The sequence below is a fragment of the Panthera onca genome, chromosome D1, assembly GCF_046562875.1.
Source record: "Panthera onca isolate mPanOnc1 chromosome D1, mPanOnc1 haplotype 2, whole genome shotgun sequence".
In the NCBI taxonomy this organism is placed as follows: Eukaryota; Metazoa; Chordata; class Mammalia; order Carnivora; family Felidae; genus Panthera; species Panthera onca.
The window spans coordinates 8,371,132-8,383,656 of NC_138348.1; the positions used below are offsets into that span (position 1 = coordinate 8,371,132).

The following is a 12,525-nucleotide window of genomic DNA, read 5'->3' on the forward strand; positions in this document are numbered from 1 at the left end:
TGAAGTGTGAATAAAAGCATTTTTGGAGAACCTGCTTTTGCATTGATCAGTAAGTTGCGCTTGCAAAAGTAGTTTCAAAGCAAGCTCCTGTAAATCTGACATTTACCAGACATGGCCATAGCTTAGGCTGGACAAAGCCTGCGGAAGGAGACTCATTGGAATTTCTTAGCTATCAGAGCGGTGGTGATCCTGCACCACCAGCCTTGGCCAGGCAGGGGATTATGGGGTGAAGCTGATGATAGTGGTAATGAAGTCACGGCCTCCTCTCCTTGTGAAGTCAAAATCGTTAAAAAACCAGTGACGCTCACGTCATCCAGGTTTGAGGCCTCCCTTCCGTCCTTAGACACCGAAACCGTCTCAAACGCGGCGGGTAGGGGCTGAAGGCCGGTTACCCCAAATCCCTCGCCCCCGACCGTGTCTCAAGATCAGGATCCCAGCGGGGCTCGCGGGCGGGCCCGGGCTTGAGCGGGCTCGCTCCTCCCCTCCCCGCGTGGCCTGTTGGGAGTTGTAGTTCAGTCGTCGAAGAGCCGCGCCCAGTCCTTTCTCTTCCGCTTTTTCCCCGCCCCGGATGAGTGCGCAGACGAGGGACCGCAGGCTGGGACTCAGAGCGCCGGACTACAATTCCCAACGGACAGCCGCCCCCGTTGCGCAGTCCCAGGTAGCCAGCGGCGCGCGCGCGCGCGCGCGCGTACGAGCACACGCGTCGGGCGGGCGGGATTCGGTCGCTCGCGCCTCCCCCACCCCCGGCCCTCCCAAGCGCCTGCCGCGCCTCGCAGACCCGCCCCGTGTTCTTTCCCTCCAAGCTCTGCGTCCCCCTCCTTCTCCCCAGTTTCTTCTGGAGCCCAGGCCCCGCCCGTTTCCCGCCTCTTGGGCCCGGTTCGTTCTCGCCTCAGCCCGCCCCTCTCCGCGCCCCTGCTGCTTGTGCTGAAGGCGGAGGCTCCATGTTGTCCCCTCAGCGAGCGGTAGCGGCTGCCTCGGGAGGAGCAGGTGAGGTGCCCAATTTCCCCCGCCCCCGCCGCCCTCCTGATTATAGTTCCAAGAAGACCGCCCGGCCGCACCGCCGCCCTTTCGGTCCCGGGGCTTGTACCGCGCGCCCCTGCCCGGGGTACCCTCGGCCGCGACTTCGGGGCCGGGGGCTGGTCGCGAGGATCGGGCGCGGGCGGCGCCTCGGCTCCCGGCTGGGAGCGGCCGCCTTCGGGGGTCGGGCCCTGCGCGCGGGGGAGGCCCGCAGTGCGCGAAGGCTGGTGGGGCGGGCGGGCGGAGTCCCGCAACTGCGGCCCCGCCGGCCCCGCCCTGGCCGAGCGGCGCGCGCTCCGGGGCTGCGGCCCCCCTCCCTGCCCGGCACTTGGCTTGCTCGCTCGCTCTCTCGCTCGCGGCCCGGGATCCGGGGGCCCAGGGAGCGGGAAGGTAGATGGTCTAGGGTCAGCCTTTGGCAAGGCGCTGGCGGACTCCGAAGTGTCTTGGAGTTGGAAGCTTTATTTTCGTGCTAACGACCTCGAGGCGCTGACAAGTATTAGGAGCGTGGATTTTAACATCGCCCTTCTTTCCATGAACGAGATCAAAGAATGTGGCCTGAATTGGTCTTTAGGAAGTTCTTCTAGGACGTTAGGCACCGTACGTTGTGCCGAGGCGTTCCCGAAGACCTAACAAAGAGCAAAAGTATTAATCAAATAGAGACCGTAGGTTGAAGGATAGATACTTCATCAGTCATTTTACCCAGCTTTGGTCTTGGCTTGTGCGTCAACTGAAATCGCCTAAAGTTTTACTCGAGAAACCTAGAAGCAAAAAAAAAAAACACAAAACATTGTTTGGAGAATCTTAAATCCGAGCCCTCGAATCTGAGTGCGAAGTTGGGTGCAGTGTTTTGTGAAAGGGAGAAAAGAACTAACGGACCCCAGAACGTCACTTCACATTTTGGCTTGCCTTTGGAGAAGCAAAACCTACGTGGTTTTAATCTGTGTCAGGTGTTCAGTGTTGCAGTGAACTGAAGTTCAAATTAGTGCTTTTTTCGACTTTGTACCAAACTAGCCTTGTAGGCTAGAAATCCCTGTTTCTGCTTTTACCACCTGTATAGGAAACGCTTGGATGAAACGGATCTCTGTAATAAAAGGAATAACACTAGTGCAGCACGTTGTTTTTTTAGCTACCGTTTACTAGCTCATTGGGATAATCGTGAAATTAAGGAAAATAACGATAGGGGATAAATGTGTGTACTGGCATAATTTTCTTAGCGTTCACTAAATAGGACTTGTTTCTTTTTTTTTTTTTTTAACGTTTATTTACTTTTGAGACAGAGAGAGACAGAGCATGAACCGGGGAGGGTCAGAGAGAGAGAGGGAGACACAGAATCCGAAACAGGCTCCAGGCTCTGAGCTGTCAGCACAGAGCCCGACGCGGGGCTCGAACTCACGAACTGTGAGATCATGACCTGAGCTGAAGTTGGACGCTCAACCGACTGAGCCACCCACGCGCCCCAATAGAACTTGTTTCGAATGGGCTTTTTAAAATTGATTCTGCGTTGCAGCACGTGTGTTTTTCATTCTTCTGATTTCTAAATCTTAGAAAAAAGTTTAAATGCACACTCATTATTTAAAATGAGATAATAGAGAATTGTAAGAAGCAAGAGATCAGTATAAAGTTGTCTGACCTCCCCAAATCCCCAGTGCTAGGTCATTTAACAGTTTGGTTAGTATCCTTTTAAGATTCCTATGAAGCACCTGGGTTGTGTGAACTTGTTTGAGAACCGGTTTAAAATTTGCCTATAATGACTAGGCATGCCTGTTAAGTTTCTCTGGCCTTGTGAACTGAGAAATTGTTCACGTAACACAGATGCATTTTAAAGTTAATCTGAATTTGAAAACATTTCCCCAAGTTATCTGAAGTTTTAGGAATATATTGTCTAAAAAACATCATGGCAGGGGAAGGGGAAAGTGAGGGGAAAGCTTTTGTTTAAAAGAAAAAAAAAGCTTTAGTCACTGTAGAGCCGACTATCTCAGTTCTGCTGCACATTAGAAAAACCTGTGGTGTTTAAAACCTGACGATGTGTGGGACCCACTGATTCTGATTTACTTCATCCAGGGGCCAGCCAACAGTTAACCCCAAGTAATTCTAATTTGTGTACTAATATATACTAAAATTTCCCTGTAGGTGGTTGCTTCCATTTGATTTGTTACTTTATGGGAACTATAATTTGTAATGTCAATATGCGTTAAAAAAAATTTTTTTTAATGTTTATTTTTGAGAGACAGAGCTGGGGAGGGACAGAGACAGAAGGAGACACAGAATCTGAAGCAGGCTCAGGCTCTGAGCTATCAGCCCAGACCCCGGTGTGGGGCTTGAACTCAACCTCGAAGTCATGACCTGAAGCGAAGTCAGACACTAAACCGACTGAGCCACCCAGGTGCCCCCGTAATATCAGTATTTGTGTTGAGAAGTTGATGCTCTTTGCAAATTTGTAAAACATACTTTTTAGTAGCATGTATTTTGATAGAACTTGATATATTTCACAGCTAAAGTATATTACAAGTTAGGAAATAGACTTTACTGGTGTGGTAGGTGAAAAAACTGTTTTTATGTCTTGATAAGGCATCCAAGTCAAATATTGCCAATTAAGAAAGCATTATTCAGTTGGAACACAGACAAAACCTTCAGGTAACCAAATTGATTTTGGTGATTTCTTATTTTTAGGGAAGAGTCAAATAGGATGAATATTGAACTCATTCTATTAAAAAAATGTTTTTTTTCTATAATATAGCCTGGCGTCATTTTTAGATTCAGCCTGGTCTCTGCATTTCTGAATCTTCAGTACTGTTTAGTCATAGTTATCTTTATAAGTTCATAAAGCACTACAAAACTGACCAGGAAAATACGGTTTTGTTCAGCATTCTGTGCTAAAGTACACAGGTTTTTTTTTTTTATGGCAGATGAATTGAGAAAAAATTCCTCTTAAGCCCTTGAATTGATTACAATGTAAATTTCCCCCAGTGTTCTCTTTTGTTTCGTATAAGTAGTATTTTCACTGAGACAACTTAAAAAAATATGTGTATCTACTTACTGCCTTAAGACAGAATAGAATACAGTATATAAAAGCACTCCCCAACCATGAGCAAATGGAACCACACCCAGCAGTTGGAGTTGGCAGAGGTCTTAGCGTACTTACCCTCACATACGATGATGTGTTTTCTCTGGCCTTGTCTGAATTAGGAACTTTAAAGACTGCCAGCGAGAACAAGGCATGAAATGATATGCCTCTGTTTTTGGGTGTGTTGCTCTTGCCCTTTATTAAATGTGTTTCAAAAGGAGAGTGGAAAACTCAGGTCATAACTTTACCCTGAGTCATACACTATACTTAGTAGAAATGTTTCTGAAACTGAAGTTAATTTGCTTTTGGAACTCTCTAAGCAGTAAAGATGAGCACTGAGGCTGGCTCTACTCTAGTGGTTCTTAACCCAGGGTGATTATGCCCCGGTGGGACATTTAGCAATTTCTGGAAACATTTTTGAGTCTTACAACCAGGGGATAGCATTACTGGTATCTAGTGAGTAGAGGCCAGAGTTGCTGCTAGATATCCTGCAATGAATGGGATAGCTTCCCACAGTAGAGAGTTATCTGGCCCCAAATACCAGTAATGCCCAGGTTGAATAACCCTGGTCTACACTGTCGAACTGATCAACTAAATTCTGTATGAATTTTCTGAAGTGGCAGTTGCAACTGCTTCCAGTTAACTAGTTTCATTAAATTTATCCCCGTTCAGGTGTGTTTTCAAATATTTGAGGGGAATTTAAACTTTTTTCCTACGATGCTTTTTTAAGTTTATTTTGAGAGAGCAAGCGAGCGCACAATGGGGAGGGGCAGAGAGAGAGAGGGAGAGAGAGAATCCCAAGCAGGCTCTGCACTGTCAATGCACCAGCCTGACGGGCTCGATCTCACCAACCAGATCATGACCTGAGCCGAAATCAGAAGTCGGATGCTTAACCGACTGACTGGGCCACCCAGGTGCCCCCCGATAATGCTTTTCTGATAGAATTTATTTGTTAGAAGTTATGTTTTCCATAGACCTGAAAAGCCCAGTTATGATTCAGTAGTCTCACCTATTTTTAATTTAGCCTGTGGAACTACGTTTTAAAAAGTCTTTTAAACATTCAAAGTTAGGTCGTTCTAGGAAGAGTTAATGCTGTAATTTGCTAGGTCTCTACAAATGCTTCCCTGTGATAATTTGTTTCACCTGTTAAGTCTTTCAACTTTCTACTTGGGTTGTCTGCCTTTGCCATTTTGGTGCAGAGCTAAGTGTATTGAATGCAGTTATCACAGAGATTATTTGAACAGGTGTATATAGACCTGTTGGTGAGTCCGGATTAAGGTGTGTTGTGCCAAAAGTAAAGGATAAATCAGTGCTTTAAAAGTAATTAGAAAAAAGATTGTAGCTTCCACACAAACTGTTAAAAGACTTTCATTATCCAGATATTTTCAGCATTTCCTACATACCTGAAGTGATGGCTGTTTCAGTATTACTATGAGCTATTACAGCAATAATCAGAATTGGCAGTATGAAAGAGCATTTGTCCTACACGCTTTTTTTTGAACATAGGTTTTAAGTTCATTTATATGTATATGGATGACAGATGTGACTATGGTCAGGCCACATCTCTATATGTGTACAAAAATGTCTCTGTTATTCATATAAACACAATACAGCCTTAGCTCTTCATATAAATGAACATTAACTGTTCATATAAGTGAGCATTACTGTTGTGTCAGAGTAGATTTATAGATCTTGGGGAAGAATTGCTTCACTAAAGGGAGAAGGCATGTAAGGTTGCCACTTAAAAGTTTTTCTACTACCATTCCTGGAGGTTGGATCTTTAGAGTTTAAGATTCCTGAGAAGTGGGAGTAATTTCATTGCAATTAGGGGGAATCCCAATCCCCACCCCCCAAAAAAAAACCCCTCAAAACAAAACCCCAAACCTCGAAAGCTTTCGTGTGAATCCTTTGCAAGTTGCTTTAATGTTTTTATCGTTATAAATTTTGACTTGTTCTTTAGCCATTCTTGTATAATTTAAATTACGCCAAGGGATGAATGGGTTACCTAGCAAGTTTGGCCAATTTAAATATCCAGGGAATTTTCAATTGTTAAAGAGTCATTGAATTTTAGAGCTAGAAAATCACTTCACCTAACTGCCTGGTTTTGTAGAGGAAACTGAGACACAGAAGTAAAATGATTTACTCATGCTGTTAAGAGTCATTGCAAAACTGGGCCCCAGTTGTTGGGGAAGACCTTTCTCCTGTACATTCTGCCTTTGCCAAAAGAGGAGCTTGAGTCATAGGAGGAAATGATAGGATTTGGGGATATAGTGTAAAGGAAGACAGAGTCGGGAGATGTAGAGGTTGAGAGGTAGAGATTTCAGAGAAGTGGAATAATTGAGAGGATTCATTTTGATGACACTACAAGTAGACTTATGAAATGTTAGTACTGGAAGGGTTTCTAGAGGTTGAATCTTGACTCATTTCACAGTTGAGACCAAAGACTAGACATGCCCAGAATGACATAGGTTGTTAGTGGTAGGACTGGAACAGGAACTCGTCTCTTGACTCCTACACCCGTATATTTCTACATATTACTTCTGAGAGTGAGGTGATGGTGGAATATCCAGGCGAATCTGTCCCTTAGGTAGTTTCACATTTGGACCTGAATGCAGGTTAGGAATTAATGAAGTTGCATCACCAAAATAGAGGGTATAGCGAAATTACAAGAATAAAGAGCTCATTGACGGAGCGCATGAGAACCACAAGACTGAAGCAGAGTGCTGGTGTAACTCACAGGAGGCCAAAGAGAAAAAGAAGCAGCTGAAGGAGATGGTAAAGAGATTGGGTGGGAGCTAGGAATGGGCACTGTCTCTGAGTCCAAAGGTTTTCAGAAGTTCTAGAACCAAGTGGCAGTTGTGTTGTCTGTCACACAGTTGAATGAGAATCAAGAAAGGGCCATTGGATTTGGCAAGAGGTCATTGATAAACCTGAGAATAGTTTCAACAGGGAGATTGAGAGGAAAGTCAGATTGCAAAGTGATGAGAAGGGAATGGGTAAATGGATGAAGACATACCTTCAAGGAGTTTGGCGGTGAAAGGAGACTGCAAGAGGGAAGAGAAGAAACTGATTTTTATTGAGATACTTGACATGTACTATTGGGGTTAATGTGCACAATACTAGGAAACTTCTTCCTTTTAGATACTGGGACTGAATGTGACCGTTTCCCTACTTCCCAGAAGCTCCCAGCTGGGTAATAAGTCATGATCACAAATGCTAGTGTTATAATGAGTGGAATAATAGTAGGTATGAGGTTTTATTGGCAATAGGAAAGTGGGACCACTTTATTGAGTTCCTAATATGTGTTAGACTCTGCTTTGAAATGAGTATTCAATTTGTAAATAAATGGAGCTACAAGTGGTAAGAAATTTATCCATAGTCACATTGAGACTAGGTGGTGGGGTTTATTCAGTTATTCCACAAGTATTTATTGGGTGTCCGCTAGGTGTGGGCCTTGTTCTGGGATCTTGGGGGATCTAACATTGAACAAAAGAGACAAAAATTCCTGCCCTCATGGAGCTTACATTCTAGAGGGGAGAGAAAAAAGATTCAAGCCCTGCCCTCTGGATTCCAGAGCCTGTTTTCTTTTTAGTATATCAGGTAAAGTGATAGGCTCTGAGAGTCTGGGCTGGAAGGGATCAGGACAGAGGGAGGGTGAATGTGAGCGCCGAAGGATAATCGTTTGCCTGGAGTCAGGGGGGAGCTTGCATTTCAGGAGGTGGGAACAAATGGTTGAATAGATTGTACATTGGAAATTTTGGGATCCAGGCAGGACAGGACCTGAATCCTAAGTTTCTTCCAGTAGAAAGACCAGTGAATGTAAATCTGCCTGGGAAGATGAGGGGAGTAAGGAATTAGAGGAACCAAGGCAGTGGGGAGAACCGTGAACAACTTTGGCTTAGAGGATGGAGATTTAGCTTTGAGCCATCAGTCCATAAAGTGTTTTGATAGCCCCTTGTGTAGTTGCTGTCATGATGTGTTTTTGTGCTGTAACGAAGGTCAGCCCTAATGGATGAGGTCCTATCATTAAAGTAACCCTTGGGGACGGTGCCTAACTGGCAAGAAAGATTGGAGGTGGTATGGCCTAAGCTAGGGTTTTGATGAAGGGATCTTAAGGGATCAGGGAGCCTGAGATATGCAGATAAACCAGCAAAGGACAGTTATTTTTTTATTTAAAAAATTTATTTTTGTAGTTTTATTTAATCTCTACACCCCATGTAGGGCTCAAACTCACGACTCCGAGATGAGTCACGTGCTCCTCTGATTGAACCAACCTGGTGCCTCTTTTTAAACAAATTTTGGGGGGGGGTACCTGGCTGATTCAGTCAGAGGAACATGTGATTCTACACCCACGTGGGGTGTAGAGATTACTTAAGTAAATAAAATCTTTATTTTTTTTTTAAGACAAAAAGGACATTTATATAACATCTGGAAAAGTGTGAGTAGAAATAAAGTTTTTACTTGGAAGATCAATGATACTGTCTCTTTGTCTTAGGAAGTGAGAGAAAGATGATGTGGTGAAAAGAGAGCAACTCTGTTTAAATTGAATTATTGGTGGTGTGTACAGTTCAAAATGATTTTTCCCTTAAGTGGAACCAAACCAAAGGAACAAGATCTTTTTTTTTTTTTTTTTTTTTTTTTTTTTTTTGAGACAGAGAGAGACAGAGCATGAACGGGGGAGGAGCAGAGAGAGAGGGAGACACAGAATCGGAAGCAGGCTCTGGGCCATCAGCCCAGAGCCCGACGCGGGGCTCGAACTCACGGACCGTGAGATCGTGACCTGAGCTGAAGTCGGACGCTTAACCGACTGAGCCACCCAGGCGCCCCAACAAGATCTTTTTAAATCCAGTGTGCCCAGTAAACTGTTGTGAAGAGAAATGCAAGCTCACCCCGGGTCCTCCAACTAAACATAGCCCGGTTCTCCTCCTTTTCATTGGGCTGTAGGCGAAAGAGGAAGAAATGAATGACGGTCTTATCTCCTTTGTTCTCCCAACTGGCCTTCTCCGTAGTCTTCATCTTCCCTTGAAGCACAGTTCATTGTGCACAACTGCATACGTTCTGGTCATCGGTTTATTCCATCTTGTCTGTAGCCCCAGGAACCTTACCTCCTGTGCCTGGTGCTCTGACAAAACCATCTGCATCCTCGGGGTCGTAGCTTTCAACCGTATTCCAGAACATACGGTTCATTGTTGTTACAGTCGTTTATTGTGGGCCTGCTGTGTGTCAGTACGTCCACATTGCTCAGCACACTTTAATGGTGGAATAGATGAAATTGAAAGAGCCAGCATCATGAACTTAATTGTGAAGTCCCCCGGGACTGTTGCACGGGTTACTGGGTTTGGCTGTATCTGAGAGAGCCTTCAAGTAAGTTTCATTCATTCATTCACACATTCATTCACATAACAGCGAGCCAGCATGGCGCTTCTGCCGCATGAAGCCCTAGGCCCTACCTCTCTTGTTGCTCCAGTGCTCCCGGGTGTTGCCCTCATGTGCCTGGTGCGGGATGACTCCCTCCCGCTGATGCATCCAGCTAGCAGGAAAGGGGGAAGTTGTTATATCGTTTCCAGTCAGAACTTAGGCACACGGTGATGGCCCTGCTACGGGATTGGGTTGAAAACGTGTTTCTTTCCGGCAGTGTTATGCCCAGCAAAAAAATCTGTTGGATTTTTTAGCAGGAGGGGAAAATGAATGTTGGGGGAGCGACCAGCCATCTCAGGGACCTTGTTTGGAACTGCTCTGAGTATTGCACAGTACTTAACACTGTGGCTTATCCATAAGGTCCGAATAAATTGTTCTTGTTAGTTCTTTTATATGAAAGATTGAAGGTCCTTAGTTCCTGGATTCACCTGCTATTGTGGCAATAAAAAGAACTGTGAGAGAATATTCACAGAAATGTTTCCTTTTATCCAGGCAGTAAAGGGAAAGAAAAATATTCCTATACATTTATCACAATGATACCATGACAGTTCTTGTGTATTTATAACTTGTTTTCCAGTAGTCTGCCAGAAATTAATAAGTGGCAAGACCCTTTTGTTGCTGACATTTTAAATATAAAAAGTGATCAGCAGTTTCTTTAGCTTAAAGGGTGCAGTATGGCAGTCTTGCTGTTTGTTGACTTTGCCTGCTGTGATCAGGCAACCTTCAGTCCTTCCCAGACAAAAGTAACTTGGGAACCATATTTGTGATTTTGGCCATATCTGCTTACCTGTACAATGCTTTACTTAATATTTATCTTTCAATTTACTTTATTATTTTTAAATTTTTTTAATGTTTACTTATTTTTGAAAGAGAGAGAGAGCATGAGCAAGGGAGGGGCAGAGAAGGAGACACAGAATCTGAAGCAGGCTCCAGTGTCTGAGCTGTCAGCATAGAGCCCCATGTGGGGCTCGAACCCACAAGCTGTGAAATCATGACCTGAGCGGAAGTCAGATGCTCAACTGACTGAGCCACCCAGGTGCCTCTCAGTTTACTTTAAGTTGATTCCCCTTTTAAACTTGCCATCCTTCTAAGCAATAGTCCGTTAAAACATGGTTTTGTTTCCTAATACACATTAAAATACATAATTATTAGAATAAAAATTGTCCTTTTAACTACATGGAAACATCTCCTTTAATGCCTGTGGCACATACTCACATTTAGGGAAATAGTGCTTTGCTGCATCCTTAAGCTACGCTTGTAGCTTTTTGTAAACTTTCCATAAATCCATAGCTACTAAGTGGCTCGGAATTTCTTTCTTTTTTTAAAATTAAGTTTTTTTGTTCATTTTTGAGAGAGAAAGTGCAAGCAGGGGAGGGGCAGAGAGAGGGAGAGAGAATCCCACGCAGGCTCTGTGCTGTCAGCGCAGAGCCTGACACGGGGCTTGAACCCACGAATCGTGAGACCATGACTGGAGCCAAAGTCAGACGCTTAACCAACTGAGCCACCCAGGGGCCCCGGCTCTGAATTTCAAAGAATTAATATCTTTGTGCATTCAACTGTGTCAGGGAAACTACTAGTTAGTGCTTAATTTTGAGCTAAAGAATTAATTGCCCCTAAAATGCTGACTAGGTTATTAAGAGTGATCTGCAAGTCCTAGCCCCTAAACATCCTTTCAGGCTTTTCTCCAGAACTTGTTGGGCAAGATGTTTAGCTTTTGTAAGCTCTAGTATCCTTATATTAATTAATTAATTAATTAATTAATTAATTAAATTTACATCCAAATTAGTTAGCATATAGTGCAACAATGATTTCAGGAGTAGATTCCTTAATGCCCTTTACCCATTTAGCCCATCCCCCCTCCCACAACCCCTCCAGTAACCCTCTGTTTGTTCTCCATATTTATGACTCTTATGCTTTGTCCCCCTTCCTGTTTTTATATTATTTTTGCTTCCCTTCCCTTATGCTCATCTGTTTTGTATCTTAAATTCCTCATATGAGTGAAGTCATAAGATATTTGTCTTTCTCTGACTGAGTAATTTCACTTAGCATAATACCCTCCAGTTCCATCCACGTAGTTGCAAATGGCAAGATTTCATTCTTTTTGATTGCCGAGTAATACTCCGTTGTATCTGTATACCACATCTTCTTTATCCATTCATCCATCGGTGGACATTTGGGCTCTTTCCATACCTTGGCTATTGTTGATAGTGCTGCTATAAACATTGGGGTGCATGTGCCCCTTTGAAACAGCACACCCGTATCCCTTGGGTAAATACCTAGCAGTGCCATTGCTGGGTCATAGGGTAGTTCTTTTTTTAGTTTTTTGAGGAACCTCCATACTGTTTTCCAGAGTGGCTGTACCAGCTTGCATTCCTACCTAGTATCCTTGTTTTTAAATACAGGGTGGTATTATTTACCTCATAGGATTGTTCTGAGGATTAAGTTAAATGTATGTAAAAGGCTTAGCAGTGGCGGGCATCCTTTCTACTGTTGATGGACATTTGGATTGTTTCTGGTTTTGGACTATTTTGAATAAAGCTGATGTGAATGAACATTCTTGTATTTCTGTCTTTTGGTAGACATAAGCATTTATTTCTCTTACATACCTAGGAGTAGAATTGCTAGATTATGTCTAGTTTTAATAGATATTGTCAAGAAGATTTCCAGAGTGGTTATATTCTCATCAGAATGTGTATGAATATTCCAGTTGTACCATATCCTCTCCCACAGTTGATATTGTCCGTCTTTTAAATTTTAGCCTTTCAGATGGACAGGTGATGGTATCTCATTATGGTTTTAATTTATGTTTTCTTTGATAAGTAATGGTATGGAACCACCTCTTTATATGATTATTGACCATTTGGATATCCTTTTTTCGTGAAGTGCCTTTTGCTTATTACTATTTTAAAAATTGGAATATTTGTCCTTTTCTTATGGATTTCTGTATTCATTCTGGATGTGAGTTTTTGGATACAGGTATGGTGAATATTTTCTCCTAGCCTGTGGCTTTCATATTTACTTAATGA

The 12,525-nt window shown here is 43.5% G+C and overlaps 1 protein-coding gene across 3 annotated transcripts in view; it reads left to right on the forward strand.

Moving 5' to 3' along the window:
* The first annotated feature begins 349 nt into the window (after nt 1-349).
* Nucleotides 350-12,525, forward strand: part of ATL3 (atlastin GTPase 3) — a 48,943-nt gene continuing 36,767 nt past the window's right edge. For 2 of the 3 annotated variants that reach the window (XM_060606985.3, XM_078433593.2), the window contains exon 1: nt 830-987. In XM_060606985.3, coding sequence (XP_060462968.2) covers nt 942-987 — 46 coding nt within the window. In that variant the 5' untranslated portion in view covers nt 830-941. Of the gene's footprint in view, nt 659-829; nt 988-12,525 lie in introns of those variants that run through there. The other variant, XM_060606986.3, reaches the window with a different exon arrangement.